At 40.2% G+C, this 18,837-nt stretch overlaps 1 protein-coding gene across 1 annotated transcript; it reads left to right on the top strand.

Moving 5' to 3' along the window:
• Nucleotides 1-581: 581 nt before the first annotated feature.
• CNDP1 (carnosine dipeptidase 1) lies at nucleotides 582-18,429 on the top strand. Its single transcript, XM_075086158.1, has 13 exons — nucleotides 582-996; nucleotides 1,301-1,506; nucleotides 5,772-5,890; nucleotides 6,344-6,487; nucleotides 8,106-8,268; nucleotides 9,389-9,477; nucleotides 11,439-11,639; nucleotides 13,065-13,149; nucleotides 13,683-13,843; nucleotides 15,262-15,426; nucleotides 15,622-15,763; nucleotides 16,175-16,322; nucleotides 17,185-18,429. Exons 3-13 carry the CDS (start codon nucleotides 5,813-5,815, stop codon nucleotides 17,291-17,293), a joined length of 1,485 nt encoding a protein of 494 aa, XP_074942259.1. The 5' UTR covers nucleotides 582-996; nucleotides 1,301-1,506; nucleotides 5,772-5,812; the 3' UTR covers nucleotides 17,294-18,429.
• Nucleotides 18,430-18,837: the final 408 nt, after the last annotated feature.

The raw sequence follows: 18,837 nt of genomic DNA, 5'->3' as shown, positions 1-18,837 counted from the left end.
CTGATCACGTGAATAGTGGTCCTTTCAAAATGGGCAGAAGACCATAAGGGTAGAAACTTGTGTGCAAACACAAGCACCTAGAATTAGAAATCTGTTATAAATTCAGAGGCCCTCTGGTACGGAAGAACTGGCAGCAAACTGACGATAAGTCCATCTGTATCTAAGTACAACGCACTTAGATGTGGATGTCAAATGCCATCCCAGCAAGTCAGAATATAGTAAATATCCTCCATGTATGTTGCAGCTTTTCTTTTGGTGCTCACTGTGTGCCATGGGCATTATGAACCAGGTCAGTAGCTCAGCCTTACCTGCTAGCAGATGGAGTTGGTACTTAGCTGTACCTCCCACAGTTCTTTCCTACTAAGCTTTTTGCTGTGAAGAGAGCAAAAGACAACACAGTTGTCTTTCCAAGAAGGATCCTTTTATACCAGTGTTTATCTCATTTGCAAACCAATGAGCAGTCAGGCTCAGAAAATTTTCTTAGGTAAATAGTGATGTACTTCTCCTTAGTGGGCACAGAGTGAAATACTACCTCCTGGAAGAAATTCTTAACAGAAATGTATTCTCTTCTTTTCCAGTTTTCAAATCAACAAGCAACAAACAAAAGCCACCTCTTTTCTCTAAATCCGCGAAAATACCATTGCAAAGCAGCAATGCTTATCAGCAACGCTCAAGTGCTTTCTGATGCTGGAATTCCTGCTAGGATCTGAGACTTCCAGGGAGAAAAGGAGGAGGAAAAGGAGACGCGAAAATTGCTCATAGTTTGATGCAGTAGTGTTATGGATATCTTGCTTGGATTATTACATGATAGAGAAGCAGACTTAAGCATCCAAACCAAAAGTTAATCTTTAATTTTAAAGTAACTCTTCATAACGGCAGAACATATCAGCGAACTGAGATAAAATATCCCTGTCTAGCAGGTGGAGGAGGAGATCTTTCCAGTTCAAACTCTCATCACCAGCCACAAAGGCAGCTGCAAAACAAGAGCACAAACAGGTAAGGACTTTCTTTTCTAATACCATCTGTAATATAGCAAAGCAGTACTGATAAACAGGGTGTCACTTTTCTCACTAAGATTTGAGCGAAAATGCCAGGGCCAATGATTGCCATTCTCCAAAATGCCCTTAAAACAGCTCATATTGCAACAATTCTTAAGAGCTGACTGCTGGAAGCAGCATTGGGCATTGCAGTGTCCCCTGCCAGCAAGCGCCAGATTTTACCTATGCTTTCCACCAAAGGTTTTCATTGCTGTTACACAGTTTATTGGATTTAATGTCATTTCTTTAACCATCTTCAAAAGTGGTCAGGCTTTGTGAGTGGGCGTTTACCCCCCTGCACATGTCTGGACCTCTACAGCTCCTCGTCATTACGACGTCAGTGGCTACCTGTGGTTGGGCTTTGCTGGAGAACTGCTACGTGAAGAGTCATCCTCATCCTCCTCCTCCAAAGGCCTCACCTAGTCAGCTGGAGAGGCAACTGAGGCTTGACTGCCTGCTTCCACCAAAGGTAGGCCACTTATCAGTGAGTGTTGTTAGAGAAGTTAAATAACAACTCCATTATCTTGGTTATCTTCCTTGGTGGTGATTGCTTAGAGGGAATGTTCAATGGAGCCCACCATTGGTTTGGTAAATTAGCTCCTACTGCCATACACACCTTTATCTCCTTTCATGTCAAACGTCCTGTATATTATTCGCAAACTAGGCAACTTCTGACTTTGTTTTTATCTGGGCTGGTTGCAAAATATTCTATTTTCTTTGGCATGCCCCCAAACACACACCTCAAATGCTGCATCACAGTGGGGAAAGCACGTGAAGCATGTGCTTCAGGAACAGTGAGAAGGGGAGGAGCTGCTCCTCAAATGTTTGTAAGTTTAGTTGATGTTTTATCAGAGAGTTGTCCTGGTTAAAGAATCAGCTTGGATTTCTTGTTAAAACACCCCCTTAGAATGCTAAGTTTTCTTTTAACAGTACTTAATGAAATGGGAGGAAGTGAGACAGAGAATGTTCTTACTACTAAGGAATGAAGGAAGAGAAACTGCATGACTGTCATGCATTATTTCTAAAAATAGTCATACTACATTTTTCTATAAAGCAGCAACTGCTCTTTAAAATGAGATCAAATAAAATACACTTGAAATTGAACATTGAAGTCTTTGTTTGATATTTTTCCCCCAGGCTTTATCATCCTTTCAAATAATTTTTCCCCTCCTCATAAGCCTGAGCTATTTTAGCCTTGCCTGAAATCCTTCTACTGTTTCATTAAACCAACCCCATTTTTTTATACAAGCTTTCCCAGTTGTGAACCAAATGCTTTCTAGCAGCATTGTCTGTGTATTAGTAGTCTGTTAACATGAAGTTCCATCTGCTGCTGCCCTCCTTCCCCTAAGAACAATGCAACACAGTTGCTACCTAATTTCTTGTTTGAATTATTAATATTTGGTGCACTCTGTGACTCTGGAGGGCTGCGTATGTATCTCCTCACGTTCATTTTCCCAACTTCTCCACTGTTCATGCTTATTTTTTTCTTTACGAAAGCAACTATTTTTGTGATATTCTATAAGCTTTTATTGAAGTCTGTCTCAATCTTGAAAATATCACAGAATTATTTCAAATGTTCCTAGGATGATTTGCTTGTTTGAATATTTGGTTTTCTCCTCCACAGCATTTTAGTTTTCTCCTTTCAGTTTCTTAAACAGTTAAAAGCTAATGAAACAGGACTTGAAGACGTAAGTCTCTTGTCTGCATCTTTCCAGGTCATTTGCATGTAATGTGGATTAAAAGAGGAAGATACCATCGCACAGTGCACGTCCCCTGTACAGGCAGCCCTTTTGTGATTCTGCCTTTCATGTAATATTAAAAGATATGTGTTTCTTCAAGTCACCCCAAGGTGCCAACTGTATATATACTCATTCTTTTTAGAGTGAAAATGCATAGTATTCAGCAAAATTGAATATTTGAACAGAAAGAGGGAAAATCATAGATGACAGAGACACTCATACTTATCCATTGCATGAGCTTGGTTACTCTAGCAGCTATTTTCTGATCTGTGATATGATCTTCCTGGTTCAAGTGTGGCGTATCCAAAAGGTATATTTTTGTAAGTAGCTGAAGCCAGAGAAGCCTGTCTGGTTTTCAATGGTAGGGTTAAATGAGGGCACATTCAGTGGCCTCTGTTGCAAACATTTTCCAAACTGAGGTTTAGAAATGGCAAGGTAGAAAGAATGAGTGAAATACGTGTGAAACTGAGGCATCTGGCAGGCTTCATGGTAAAGTCTCGCTAGATAAACATCTAATTAAAATGCTCACATGCTGGGATCTCTTGGCCTGTCTTTCGGCAATGCCCATGGCAAGACTAGGATTTAAACCACTTTCAGATGAATTATCACGCTGTGCAATGCCCATTCCTATAACTCTCTTCTGGTGGTGCAGTGCCTTGTGCTTTTTTGGAGCCCCTCGCAAATGGATTCATTGGGGGTCCCATCCTCCCCTCAGCCCCTGTGGGAACCAGCTCCCTTCTGTGAGAGCAGTCTTGGAGGTGGAAGACACTATGTCTGTAATAAGGACCAGCATGAAGGTAAACTTTGCTCTCCTGGGACCTGCTGCTGGCTAAAGCGAGACTGAGCAACATCATGCAAGCAGAACCGTTGCCTGGCCCCCCAAAAGCACACAGCAACAAGGAGAGAAGCAATCAAACGGCCTCCATGCTCTGCTTTTACCTAATACTGACTGTGCCCCTGTACCTTGGGCCCCTTTCAGACATGACCTGCAGTGTCTCCGCTCAAATGTCCTCCTGTATCTACCTGGGCACCACCCCAGCGAGCGCCAACATCTCGTCTTTGTCAGGAAAGTCTCTTCATCGGGGAACAGTTACCACCACCCCAGCCTGGGACTCCCGGTCTTGGCTGCCCTGTGCAGCCTGGGAAGTCCTCCTGACCGCTCTTACGTGCTGTCACCCTCTTTAAAATAGACTTTGGTTGCTAAATATATGCAGCCCCTTGCACAGTCCAAAGCTGGAAGAAGTAGTCAGACTAGGGATTTTAATTTTAGGGTACTTGTTGCAAAACTCCTGTTGTTAAGCCTTACCTGCTGAAGCTCTATCCAAAAATGACTATAACCTAAGCTACCAAAACCCAAAACCTCATTCTTCACCACGTCTTTATTGCTAAATCCCAGAAGCTGCTTCGTCTCTTCTGAAATGTCCTGATTTTTTTTTTTTTCATGGCTGCTTCAAAAATTCCTGTAACAACCCCTTTTGGTTTAGGCCAAATTGCTGCTGCTGCGACTGGTGATGGGAATATTTGAAGGAGATGGCTGATTAGATCCACGTGTTGGAGGCAGGGTTTACCTTTTCATGGAGAATACAATGTGAGAAGAAAATAGTATTTTGATCACCACTTAAGAGATTTTTTTCCGAGCAACCATTAGCATTTAAATAATATTCCTATATTTACATAATATGCCTACATTGAATCCCTCCATCCTAAAAATTCCACCCAAATTTGGATTTTTTTTGGTCTGAGTAAACAAGTCATCTCTGTACCAGTACTTTGCACCTTTACTGTCCTGCAAAACTGGCATTTGGTCTCTTTCAATACCAGTGTTTCCAGTGTCAACAGATGTCAGGAACTGGACACTGGGGATTACATCTAGTGTCACAGGCCTTCTCAAAGCTTTACTTCAGTGACCTGTGTCACAGGCAACGTGGATGCAACCTTGCTTGCAAGGGAAGGTTGGAAAATGGCGCCCATCCTTCACACAGCCAGGATCTCCAGCCAAAATGAACAATGTTTCCCTCTGGTTCATCATGCCTGGGCTTTCAATCTTTCTCCTCTGTCAGGGAAACATAATTGAAATTATTAATATTACCATAGCCTATCACCTTAGCAATGCATCAAAGTTAAGGAATTATGGATGGACCTGCAATTGCATGTTTTGTTACCAGTATAGAATATGTATAAAATCCAAGTGTTGGGTTTTCACCTTGGAGTCCATCCCATTGCACAGCCCAACATGTCAGCGATTCTGAATTTAGCCCAAGTATTTATCCATCCGAGTATTACTCTGCTAACACTGATTCAAGAAACTACAGCAGGAACTTCAAGGAAACAGGAAGCGAAAACTGCAGGAAGGAAGAAAAACACTTTAAAAAAAATCTTATGGTTTTTAAATCTTCACTCATCTTGTCAAAAACAAGATGGCACAGAGGTTTGCAAATACTAAATGACCTTTGCACTTATCAAGTGTTTCAGTATTGAAACTGTTCTTGTTTAACCACAGAAGCTATTTGTTGTCCAATACCGTCCGGTGTCAGGATTGTTCTCCCTCCTCCATGCAAAATACGCAACATGTGCTAGCGAATCCATTCTGGAAATGAAGAAAGATGAATCCTCTGGGCCATTGGTGTGTATTGGTGTTTGCACACCTTCCCCTGTGGTTGTCTTCCCAGAACATACAATTTGACGTTTGTGCATTGAAAAATGATGCAACAAATGTTTCTTTAGGAAACGCTTCCCTTGATTTACTTATAAAGCAGAAATCATAAAGCTGTTTACTCTTTTGCCATTTTTTCACTTTCTTCCAGAAACTTGACTATGAGTTGACTGCAGGTTTTATGTGATAATGTAATTCAGTTACACTTTCTCGTGGCTTGAAGGACTTAAATAAGACTTAAATAGGCTCAGCATTTCGCAGTTGTCTGTGTTTTCTAGCACTGAAAAGAAGTGCATATTGCAGGACGTCTCTAACATCTTGAAATTTATCCTTAACCTTCAGACAGCATCCATCTCGGCCTTGCACTGCTCTTCAAGGCGGGAATGTCCTCATCATCCTCTTCGGTGTTGGAGATGGAGATCTTCCGGTACATTGATGTACATCAGAGTGATTTCATTGAGGTACGAACTATATTGCAGTGAAGTGGCCGGAGCGCAGAGCCGGTGTCCAGGAGTCCTGTGCTCTACGTGCCAGATGAGTTCTTGCCAAGGTAATGAGCAGGACTCCAGGTCTGGCACCCAGTGTGCCACACGTGCTTCGCAAAGCAAGGCTGCAAGTGGAGAGCCTGTGTTGGGGACCTTCTGGGTGGAAGAGGGATTTATACGGACCTCCACAGACCAGGTGGCTGCGGGCATCCTTCGAGTGTGTGCAGAGAGAGGCTCCACTGAGCCAAAATACACCCGCGTGGGAGAACTGGCAAATCTTTCCCAGTTAAGAAAAAAATACAGCATCTGTGACATTGCTGTGATGGGATGGAAATGAAACTATCTTCCAGTGTGATGCTTCTCATGTTCAAAGGCAAAACACCGCAGCATCCTGGGTGATATAACTGAACTTCTTTCCTTCCTGTGCAGGATCTTAAGGAATGGGTGGCTGTGGAAAGCGATTCTGTTCAACCAGTTCTGAGGAAAGAAGTAATACGAATGACGACATTGGCAGCAGACAAACTTTCAGCACTGGGAGCCACTGTTAATTTAGTAAACCTGGGGACACATCAGGTGCTTGTCTGATTCTTGCATTTAAAACTTCGTATTTGCACGTGTGGTAACCTATCACATTCAGTGCTATGTATATACATATGTATGTTATGACTTACTGGTGCTTTTGGTAGCTAGATAACAATTTATCAATGGTCCCATAGCTACATGATACTTGCTGAAATCAGTCCCTCCTCAGTCTGTCTGAGAACAGACTTGGGAGACCGCACAGACAATCCAAATGCAAAGAGATGTTCTCTGCATAGCAGGGACAGTTTGATGCTTTTAACTGGAAGGAAGCAGTTTGCACAAGTAAAAGGCCTGAGCTTTTTACCAGGGCTCGTTTTCACATTCTTCTGAGCCACGAAGCACGATAGTTAATGCATCAGTTTGTCACCAAAGTCTTTATACGAGGAAGGTAGGTTTTACAAGGAAAGTGTTGCTAGACAGCTATCCTGATAAGCATCCTCTTTGGTTTTGGGAGCTTCTGACAAATACTCCAGGCCATTTTCTTATGACTGCTGGAAAGCATCAGGCAAGAGTTAATCTCTGAGAAACCTTTGTCTCTAGTTTACTTACCTTACTGTAGCAGGGGATCTTTCCTGCCCTGGGCTGTTAGATTTCTATTCTAACAGGAATTCACAAGTTCAGTAATAGTGATTCCCATTTCCTTCCTCTGAGGCTTCTGGGGAGGATTGTGAAAGCCTTAGCACAAAGACCTTGCAGCACAGCAATATTTTAATATTTCAGGTTATATCACTTAATAGTTGTAATGAATGCATTTAAATTTAAAGCCTTAGTGTGCACTTGGCATGCAGTTACGATTGTGAAAATATACAGCAACAGTCTGCGTCGATAACAGTGGAGAATGGACTACCTGTTGCTGAAGCAGAGACCAGAAATACTTTTCTCTGCCTAGGGCCAAAATATTGTTTCACAAAGTGGGTTTTTCCTTTGACTGCTGGGCAAGCAGCTACACATTTGTGTTGCAATAGACCAATACAGACTGATATTATTGGTGAATATATGGGAGTACACATATTCCTTCACTTCTTATTTCACTCTCCCGTGAGACACCCAGCCTCTCTTGGCCAGTGTGGAGATCTGTTCTGCACAGCCATAAGCTACAGAATTAGTTTAGAGCCTTAACCTGGTTTGAAAACAGTCTGAAATAGCTGCTGCCGCCTCCTGCCAGCAAAATTCTGTTTGTTTCTGTGTTTGAGATTACCAGCCTCCTGCAATCTTTTTGTGACAAAGTCAAACCCCAAATTAGTTTGTGTGGCTTTTGACTATTTCAGTGTCACAATGTATGCTTTTGCCACTCCAGCACACAGTCAGCTTTGTCTTCTCCAGTGCTGGGAAGTAAGAGTTTAGTAATGAGGGCATTTATGACAATAAAATGTTAGAAGAGCTCCATAAAGTCCCTGCAGAACCTAAAGAGGTGGGGAGAAAAAAACCTTAATTTCTCTGGGCAGGTTAGATCTGGTTACAAAGTCAGATTTGTGGGCCTGATCAAATCAGAGCCAACTGAGAATACTCAGAATACTGAGAATTCCAGGTTGTTTTTTTAATGTAACATGTGCAAGTTTTTAAAGGTTTTTCCTTTGTTGCTTTTTTTTTAAAAAATATTTCTCTGCAGTTGCCTGATGGCCAGGATCTCCCACTGCCTCCTGTGATTCTTGGGGAACTGGGGAAGGATCCACAAAACCCCACTGTATGTTTCTATGGGCATGTAGATGTGCAGCCTGCCAAAAAGGAAGATGGCTGGAAAACTGACCCTTACACACTGACTGAAATCAATGGTGTGTATCTGGTTGTAATTTTTGTATTGTTATCTGAATACACGACTCTCAGATTCTGAGTAGATGGAGGCTCCCTCCACAGCACGAGGACTTCTCTCATCGAAATCCATGGGACAAACCCAGTGGCTTTGAGTCTTGATGACCATGCTGTGAGTAGTGAGACCCATAAGTGAGTGCTTAATATTTGGTGTGGAAGAGCCACATGAGTTTAATCCTGCTTTATAGAGTATTCGATAGAGAATCCATTTCTGTTTTAAAATTCTTGTTGGATTGTTAGATCAGCCATGAACCTCCCTCACACTTCCTGTTTTTGCTTCATAATCCTTTAGGACCTCCACCTGCCACGGTGGAGCTAAGGAGCACTGGTGGTGGAAGAATGAGAGGCCCCCCCTTAATGTACTCATCCTTCCACTCCATCCAGCTGGGCGTGAAAAGCTCCATTCACTTGAAGGACCAAAATTAAGGATGGAGGGTCAGCAGGGAGTAAGACCAAGAACCCAGGAGTCTGGGTTCCCAGGCCTGTCCTATAGCCATTAAATCATCCTTTCCCATCTGTTGGGACCAGTTCCAAATACCCTTACTGGGGTAACTCTTCTGTCTCCAGTGGGGACTGCCACAGATAAATCTGGTAGCGGCAATCCACAGATTTATCTGTATATGGAACAGATTTATCTGTCCATGAAACTAAAATGTGTCTTTGTATATAACTGTATAGTTGAATGCTTTAAAAAAAGTTCCTAGACTTGTAGCTTCACACTTCTACCGTGGTATTTATCTGTGGGTTCTTTTGCTGCTTGGGCTGGCTGATGGGCACAGAAGCTGCATACTGCGCAAACTCTCCAGGCAAGTCTGGTGTGAACAAATTAAGGGCAGAAGTGAGGCTCAGAAATTGGCATGTAGGAGAAATGGCAATGTGGTGTATATAAAAGGGGAAAAAAAAGTGTACCAATCCACTGGGAAACACCCATCACCTTATTTAAAACAAGTCAGTGAAATACTGATTCTTTTGACGCTTCGCTTGACACAGCACTACAGCTTCTGTGGCAACAGGAATTTGCTGATTACATTGAAGTGATGAGAAAAGTTTCAAAGATTGCTTAAGAACTTTCTTCTTTTTAAGGAAATCTCTATGGCCGTGGAGCAACAGATAATAAAGGACCTGTCTTAGCTTGGATAAATGCAGTGGAAACATTTAGAGCCTTGAAATTAGTAGGTACCAATGAGGAATTATTATTGTTGTTGTTGTTTTATAATACCATCTCTCTGGAGGGATGCATTTACCTTCCTGTGAGTTAGATGATACATCTCTGTCCCATCAGACTACATGCATTTTGAAATATTAGCTTATTTCTAATGCTATATCCAGGGCACTGGTCCTGCTTCAGTAAGAATCTGTTCTTGAGCATTTCTATTTTGAACAGTCTGTATGCAATGTAAATATGGTATTGCTGTCATTGCCCTGCACAGGAAAACACACTGGGGGAAGCATTCAATATATATTACATACATTAAACAGCTTTGATAGCCTATTCTCTCTTGAGAGCTTTTAAAATGATAAACTAATGTACATCACAGATTGGTCACAAAGACTCATCTGTTGTTACATTCTGCCAGTCTTGTTTTGTCTATCCACGTTACCTTCAATTTATGTGTATGCATGAAGAGAACAAGTATAAAAAAATGCTCATACGTGATGGGCTGTTCTTTCAATGATGTATTAGATTTATCAAAGCAAATGCTTTGAATGGATGCATTAACTGAGTATAAATGTACTTGCTTATGGTGTGACATACCTCTTAAGAATCAAACTTTTGCCTAAATGATTACAATGACCAACATAGTTATCTTTTAAATAGGTCTGCATATTTAATAATTTTGGGTTAGTTGTATCCCCACAACAAAGCTAAACCAACATATCTTCTAAGCTTATAACTTGGTTAGCGAGCATCCTTTAAGGTGAATTTGCACAACACATTTTGTTAGATTGTTGAGAAAGAGTTTTGTGCCTCTGTTGTGGTCCATTGAGGCATTGTGGTCCAAATTGAGCATGTGTCTTGACTTTTAAAGTCCTTTTGCAACCTTCTGGAGAAGTGATGCTTTTCTTGCATCAGTAGTACTGAATTGACCTCCGTGTCTCTTAAGTACTAGCCAATCCACACGTTATTTGCCTACAGATAAGCTGTTGGAAGTGGATATGGTTATAGGGCTGCCTTTCTACATCTTTCAATTTTTTTCAAATCTCTAATAGCTATTTTGGCATTTTAACGTGCAAGCAAAAAGAAATCTTTGTCATTTGAAGCCTTTCCCTAGAAAACAGCACAGACCATCAAACAATATTCATGAACAGTTCGTTTCTAAATTTCTTCGTGGTCATTCGATGAACCATTGGTGAACCCATCCATAACACGAGTTCATTTAACTCTCCACATTTGTTCCTGCATTTAATCTGAGCATTGAATCAAAAGATAAAACATCTTAAAAGCTATAATGAGAAAATGAATTGGAATGGGAAACTAAGTTCAAATTTATTTCTCCACTGGGATGTGTCAGCATTTCTGACTCGCGTTATTCCATAATGAAAGTTCTCTTAATTACCCTTGGAAATACATCCTTATGAACTAGAAGGCAAATGGATTAATGAGTGCTAAAAGGACAATTATAGTAGAATCACCAGCAGCATTTTTACCACTGTGTGACAAACTCCAGCGAAAGATAATGTGTTGGGAAAACCACAGCAGTGGACCTCTGCCAGCGGTTCCCGCATGGGCACTAACAGTGAAAATACAAGAGGCAGCAAATTTTCTGTGAAAATGCAACTGTTATTACACAGGTTTTCCAAAGCAATTAGAATATTTAATAGTATTGAGAGAAATCCCATTTTATGAGACAGTCAGCAAGTTTTCTGGAAACACAAGGAGAAAAGATATTACTGATATTCTCCTTCAAAAACAGAAAGTACAGAAAAACATAAACAGCAACAACTTTTTTTCTGGGAAACTACATGTGTATATTTATCACTGCCTTTCCTATTGAAACAAGCTATATATTCTATGTCCTTCTTTTCCTAACAGAACACATATTGCAAGGCAGTCTGCTTTTGATTTTTTAAATTATTTTTTTATTTTTGAAAATGCTTCTTCCTTACCCAGACTTCTCTAATGTTCATTTAGGCTATGCCAGTAAACTTCAAGTTTGTAATTGAAGGCATGGAAGAAGCAGGGTCCTTGGGGCTAGAAAGATTACTTGAAGAAGAAAAACAGGGCTTTTTCTCTGATGTTGATTATATTGTGATTTCGGATAACCTCTGGCTCAGCAACAAGAAACCTGCCCTTACATATGGGAGTCGGGGAAATGCCTGCTTCTTTGTGGAGGTAAACGACACAGGTGCATTTGAACTGGGCCCCTGACTAGAGAGCAGTGATGTACCTGTAATCACTTCTATATCTGCATGCAGAGAAAGACTGAGAGCAAGCTTAATATTTACAAATACAGACCTTTCTTCCATATTCTTTTTTTTTGCTTGTGCAGATTTCAGCTCAGTTAGCCGTATTTACTATAATTCACTTTCCTTCAATCATTTCTCCACTTTCCCTCTCTCTCTCCTTGATCCCTTTCCTGTCTCCTTAATCTCCTGCCCCTCTCCCAGTGTATTCTCATCACCCCCTCTGAACATCCACTCCGTTCTCCTGCAGCATCCTCCCTACACCCCAACACTCTCACTCACTCCAAAACCATTTCTTCTGCAGCTCTGCCCTTTTTGCAGCAGATATTGCTTAGTGCAATATATTTGCCTAAAGGGACTCAGTTTAGTTGGATCCCTGAGTTTAAAAGCCACACACAAGTTTTGTAGCCATTGTCAGAAGCAAATAATAGTGCACTGTAGTGTATTTAGCAGCCAACATGAGCTACCGTGAAATGTAAGAGCAGAAGTTTCTCATCTGGAAACTTCCTGATGAAGCATAAAAGGAATTCAGAGAGAAGATTAAAGAACTAGAGAACTAAAGAAAAATCTGCATTAACTTTTATGTCTGAAATAGAATGAAATTTGTTTTTAACCAAAAGAGCCTCGGCAGCCTTGACTCAATTCTTCTAAGTCTTGCCTAAGAAAAATGATGCTATTAAAACATCAAAAATGATCTCTGCCTTGCTACCAGACAGTGGGCTGTAATGAGGTTTTGAGAAGAATAAACAAGTTTGTTGCAGGCAAATAGTTTATGATAAACCTGCGTACGAAAATGTGTCTGGAAAAAAGAACCCATTTAATAAACCAAATGCGCCTCTCTATTCTAAAGTTGTATGATTCAAGAGACCTCTAAATTCTTATTTGTTGCAGTCTGGAATTAACGTTGGACATACATACATTTTCTTGATGCAAAACAAGTAAGGTTCCTTCTTGTCTTTGTTATGAAGATTTTGCATTGAATAAAAAAGATAAAGAACTTGAAGAATTTATTCTGTGATGTTAGAAACAGTAATATGCAAGTGTTTCACTTACGGTGTATTTAATCTTACTGAAGCAAAGGGGGAATGGAGAGGGACCCTTGCTTTCAAATGCCTGTAAGTGCTATAGACAGCTGAATTTCTCTCTAGTGCTTAACAAGAGAGCCCTATCTTCTCTTTACCAGAAGCAGATTGTTGCTGACATGTCTTCCATTTTATAAATAGAAACACATCATCATTTCTATTCATTTGTGGCCTTGTTTAAAAAAATGAATCCACCAGTTGCTGTGGAAAACAAACGCTCACATAAGAATAAAGTAGGGAGTGTTCATATGTAAGCAGTGTTTTTGGTACAGGTTGAATGTGGCAGCAAGGACCTTCACTCTGGAACTTTTGGAGGCATCATTCATGAGCCGCTGATGGACCTGATAGCGCTGCTGGGTAATAACACACATCATTGCTCAGGAGTAACTGGGGAACAACAGCTAGCAATCAGCCTAACGAAGATCAGTGCCTTGTTTAATTAACCTGAGTAAGGCAAGTCTAACTGCAGCAAGATTCCCAAGTTTCCAAATCTCAGCATAGCTACGGTGGCAGCAGCTGAGGAGGGGAATGTCCCTGATAAGGCCAGGACCTCAGACATGTGCCCGTTAAGCTGAGGTCAGTCATGTGTCAATGAAGAACATTTAAGGATTGCTGGCAACGTGAATACACACACACACACAGTGAAACCTGACTTTTTCATGCTGATTTGTATCCCGGTAGGATGATGTAAGCAGCTCAACAGCTTTCTTAATAAAGATAAAAACACATCAACATAGGTGCCACAACTTGATGGATCCAAACAGTTGCTAGCAGTTAGTTGTTAGGCTTAGTCCTTTGGTAAAGGGTTAGGTAGAAGAGAAAAGGTGTTATGATTGTCAAGTGGAAGATATAGGTCCCACTTTTACTGACACCTCTATTTTATTTTGTAGACAGCCTTGTAGATGCCACAGGTCGTATTCAGATCCCTGGAATCTACGACAGCGTTGCTGCCCTGACAGAGGAGGAGAAGAAATTGTATGAATCGATTGAATTTGCTGTAGAGGAACACAAAAATAATAGTGGCGTGAAAAAATTCCTCTATGGCACCAAGGTAACATAAAACCTGTATAAATGGTCACCAGAAAGAATGTACATCACCCATTCATAGCACTTATGTGTAAAGCCAAACAAAGATATTTTCAGTCCATGGCAAACTCAAAATAAAATAAAGGAGTACAGAGAATCAAAAGGTAAATAAAATTAATATGCTGAAAATGGAAGCTACCACAACTGGGGAAAGTTATCTGAAATATGAATAATCAATGAAAAAGAATAGTGTAAAACTAACAGTGTCACTCTCCCTCTCTTGCACTGCAGATCCTCTCCCCCTCACCTAACCAGCCAAAGCAAATAAGCAGGAAAACCCCTGCATACACGTTACACGGTAGGAAAGAAGTTGCATTCGGCTCTGAAAAACTGGGGAGGCAGCTCTAGGCAGATGTGTTTTGGGGTGGTTTTTATGTGTTTAATTCCAATTTTGATGTCTGCCAAGCACGCCAAAAAAAGCACCCAAAGCTATAAGCCTCTCTTTGCCAGCATTTACAAATTATGTCCTAAATAAAAAACAGCAGGTGAGGGCTGGCTTAGAAAGATCACTCTGTAAAAGAGTGGCAGATGGGAGAAAGAAGTGATTCATTTTTTTAAATCACTAACGTAATTATACTAGTATAAGCTGTAATATGGATGCTTTTATTTCCGTGAAAAAGCCTCTGAATTAGCCTAAGCTAGGCTGTAATAATTAGTAATACAGACATATAATGTAACTACACTAGATAAGTTCTGATGTTTTATCTATATGAGGATGAAGTGGTGCAAATTTTATGTGTACATAAAACTTTAGTCTCATAAAACTGGAGCAGAAGGAAAGGAGCCACACCAGGGGGTTCTGCATGAAGAGACCAGTTTATAATTTATATATTTCTCCCTTCTTCCTTAGAATGTTTTCTTCTATTTTTTTTTAAACCCTTCTTATCTTCTCCAGAAAAACATATTAACTTGGTTACTGAACATTATCATCTTAACTCTTGTATTATTTAACACTCAGTAGAATTTATTCCCTGGATTCATCTGCGAGGGGTCTGGCTAAACTGGTCACAGGATTCTCCTGCAAGAAGTTTTGAGATCAACAGATGGTCAGATCAGAAGTTGTTCTGATTTTACTCTGTGCTAGAAAAAATTACTTCCAAGATATTTTAAAATAATAAATGCTCCACTTTTCTTGCTGTGCATAAAGAGCTGTCCTCATTCAAATATTTCTAAAGGTAAACAAATGTTGACTGAAAGAATTAGTGTTTTTTAAAATTAAAAGATATGAGCGAGGGTTTAAATTACAAATTAAACATCTTTAAAATACAGATGTCTCCAAATACAAATTTTAGGATGGAAAAGGTTGTTTCTCCGCATCAATTTATATCAATTGTGAATGGCTCCGGCGTCATCCCTTATATTTTGATTGTTATTTTTTTGAAGGAAGACATACTTTTACACCTGTGGCGTTACCCTTCTCTTTCTATTCATGGGATTGAAGGAGCTTTTCATGAACCAGGAATTAAAACCGTCATTCCGGCAAAAGTCATTGGCAAATTCTCAATCCGTCAGGTCCCCCACATGGACCTTTCGGTTGTGAAACAACAGGTAAGAGACAAACCATTTTTTTGGCATCTACTGTGTAAACTAAGTCCCTCTTAGCACCTCATAGATTTACACCCAAAGTCGTAAATTGAGTGTTTCTAGCATTTATTTGCTTCTGAGAGTAGAAGTGGGAATGTGGCTGTAAGCTTGAGTTGCTAGAAGCTCAACAATTCTGACTGCAATGTGTTTTCCCGGCAGGTGATGGAGCATTTGGAGGCTGTCTTTTCCAAGAGGAACAGTCCAAACAAGCTGAAAGTGTCTATGCCTATGGGTGCAAAGCCCTGGCTTGCTGATGTTAATGATCCACTATATAAAGCAGCAAGAAAGGCAATAAAAACAGGTATGTTCCTTCTTTTTTTCAGTCCTTAATGTGCCTGCAAGTGTGCAGCGTAATTGTGCTCATCCATAGAGCAAAAGGGATTTCCTGATTCAGTGCTACAGTCACTTACATCTCACTGATGTATGCATTTTATTGATTTTGATGCAACAGCTTAGCCATTGAAGCCTCAACCTCTTGCTGAATTGGGGTGTATTTAACAGGAGTAGCCAGAAGACCTCATTTAGTTCTTTCATGTACTGATACAAAGCCAGAGGTTAGCAGAGTGCAACTGATCCATGACATCAATCGGCTACGCACTCAAAACAATTCCTACTCAGAAGCTCTTTATATTTGAGCAGATAGCCGATATTTGGTAGCTGGAGACAGCACCTTTATTCCACTTAATGAATTCAGCCTTTCCATGTATTTCAGTTTTTGGAGAAGATCCAGATTTTATTCGGGATGGTTCAACAATTCCTGTTGCCAGAATGTTTCAGACGATAACGCAGAAAAGTGTGATGATGTTTCCAATCGGAGCAGCTGATGATGGGGAGCACTCCCAGAATGAGAAAATAAGCAGGTTTCTTTTATTTGTCCATTTGCACTATAAGAGAAGGGAGAACTGAAGTCCCCGGGTACCCGTGCATAAGCTGTGCCAGATGGGAAGCTTTGCTCTCCACTAGACAGTCCCAAACTACTGTCTCTGGTAAACTTGTTGCTGTGGCAAGCAGAAAGCAGAACTCTCAGTCTAATGCGTACTGCTTTATAATTTTCATGAAGTGTTTACTCAGTCTTTAAATGTATCATACTGGGAATTTTCATTTCACTGCCAATTTAATTTGTCTCTAGTCTGAAAGGTGATGATGTAGATGGGCACGTTTCCATCACAGCACCAATTTCAAAGTATTCCGGTCGGACATACTCAGGTTAATGGGATAAGTAAGGGTTTTAATGGTTTTCAGTACAAATGGATATAAAGCTGTATTTATCTTACAGGGGCCAAAACTAGTGTAATTATATCAAAATTAGCTTAAACTTGCCCCTTGTGTTCATTCTTCAAGGAGCCATGATAAGGCACTGTTCAGTGTGTCGCCTGCACATTTGTGCAGCTTCTAAGTCAAGTCATGCCAAGCTTGAGGAACCAGAGAATCCTACAGTAATTCTCAAATTAATTTTTGTTGTCCCTCAGTATAGCCTCAACCTTTGTGGCTACAGACAATAGTAATTAGGGGATATAACACTGGAAAAAGTTTCCTCAGTGAATCCTTCAGAAGAATGTCGATTGCAGGATGTCCAGAATTTCTGTGCATTTGGTCATTTTTTCAGCTGACCAATCTTGCAAATTCCTCTGAGGACTCTGAAAACTTCACCAGATTACGCCACTGATTTGAAGAGCAAAACAACCTGACAGAGCTTCATTCTCTTGCTTTCCTTCTTCATAGACACAACTACATTGATGGAACCAAAGTGTTTGCAGCTTTTTTCCTGGAGATATCAAAGCTACATCAGCACTTCAATGAAACTTCCGACATGGGGACTAACAACTGTTAGACCCTTGCAAGAAAATCAGCAAAGCACTTTTTCTAGTCTTAAGCTTTTGAACTTCCTGATCTGCAATATCATATAAATCACATATTCAGTGGGTCTGAATTGGTCGAAAAAAATAAATGCCATGCTATTACTTGGCATACTACTAAATGGCATGTGTTTGTGATCTGGTCAATCAAGTGATCTTATGCCTAATGCTATAAAATAGGGTTAGGGCTAATTCATTCTGGCTGAGTGGAATATGTTACATTTTAGTTTTAAAATTCAGAGAAATGGGAATTTTGGCATGTATTTTATTAAAATTACTTTATTTCTCTTTTGTAGTATGCTCATGTTCATGCCACCTAGCTCATATTTCAGTTTCTGAACATGAGCAATTTGCAGCAGTGTCATTTCCTCCCCGCTATATATAAAATTTCACTATTTAAGTATTTGAAGAAAGGTCCACTATCATGCTAATCCCTCCTCTGCCCTTCACAGAAGGCTGTAAATAGGAAATGCAATACAACTAGCTTGCTGAATTTGATGCAAAGACCTGCCTATGAACATTTACTTCTGAGAATAATCACTGAGGTCAATAGAACCGCAATAGTAAATAAAAATTTCCAGGTCTGGTTTCTGACTTTTCCCCCTCATTTAATCCAAATCTCCTCTTATTGTGCTGTGAGCACAGTTTTAAGAATCACTACATAATATATTTCCTTAACATGACTTTCTTCCTGTACAACAGAAAAAAGTTTTTGTAAATATCTGTTCTGGCCAAGGTCTGTCATCAGAAGGGCGTTTTTCCACCTAAAGAGCAACCGGTTGTTGCTAATTACTTTAAAAGCACCAGATTACATTGATAATTAAATCAAAGGCAAATGATGTCTTTTGAAATTAAAGCAATAGTTGAGAGTTCTGTTTGCTCTTTATGCAAAACACATAGCACAAATTACATAATTCACATCTCTATATTTTTTTACTTCAAAAATGTGATTTTTATTATAACATGTAGTTATTTCACAGACAACCAAAGTGACTGAACCGGATTTAAACAAAAACTTAGTGTAGCATTATCCCTACTGTTAAAATAAATGACATTAATCAAATTACGGAAAGTAGTTGGATTCTTTCCTTTCTCTCCTGCTCCCTCTCCTGCTCAAACCTGCAAGAATAAAGGTGATTAAGAGCATAAGGTGTGGATGTGGAATCTATAGAAGGGAATATTTTACCACAGATAATGTGTACAAACAGCTGATGTGGAAAGTTATCAGGATAAAAGCCTTGGCTGAATTTAAACCTGTAAACAAACAAGCTTCTGATTTTTAGTAGCTCCCGTGAAATTCCTCGGAGCTGGACATAAAGGTAGCTGGCCTCTTAAGGGGCCTGAGAACAGTAATAATCTGGGATACTTAGGTTTCAAATCAGGTTCCCAATAAACACCCATTTTCAGACTTCCCTGGGCTGTGAGGCTCACAGTTCGGCTGGTAAGAACTGAGTAAGGATGCTGGCTGCTGACAGCATTCAAGGGGAAAAGGAGGACCCACCTCAGTCTCTTGCTTGTA

This window comes from Phalacrocorax aristotelis, chromosome 2 (genome assembly GCF_949628215.1).
Source record: "Phalacrocorax aristotelis chromosome 2, bGulAri2.1, whole genome shotgun sequence".
NCBI lineage: Eukaryota > Metazoa > Chordata > Aves > Suliformes > Phalacrocoracidae > Phalacrocorax > Phalacrocorax aristotelis.
This window is presented reverse-complemented; position numbering and strand designations above follow the sequence as displayed.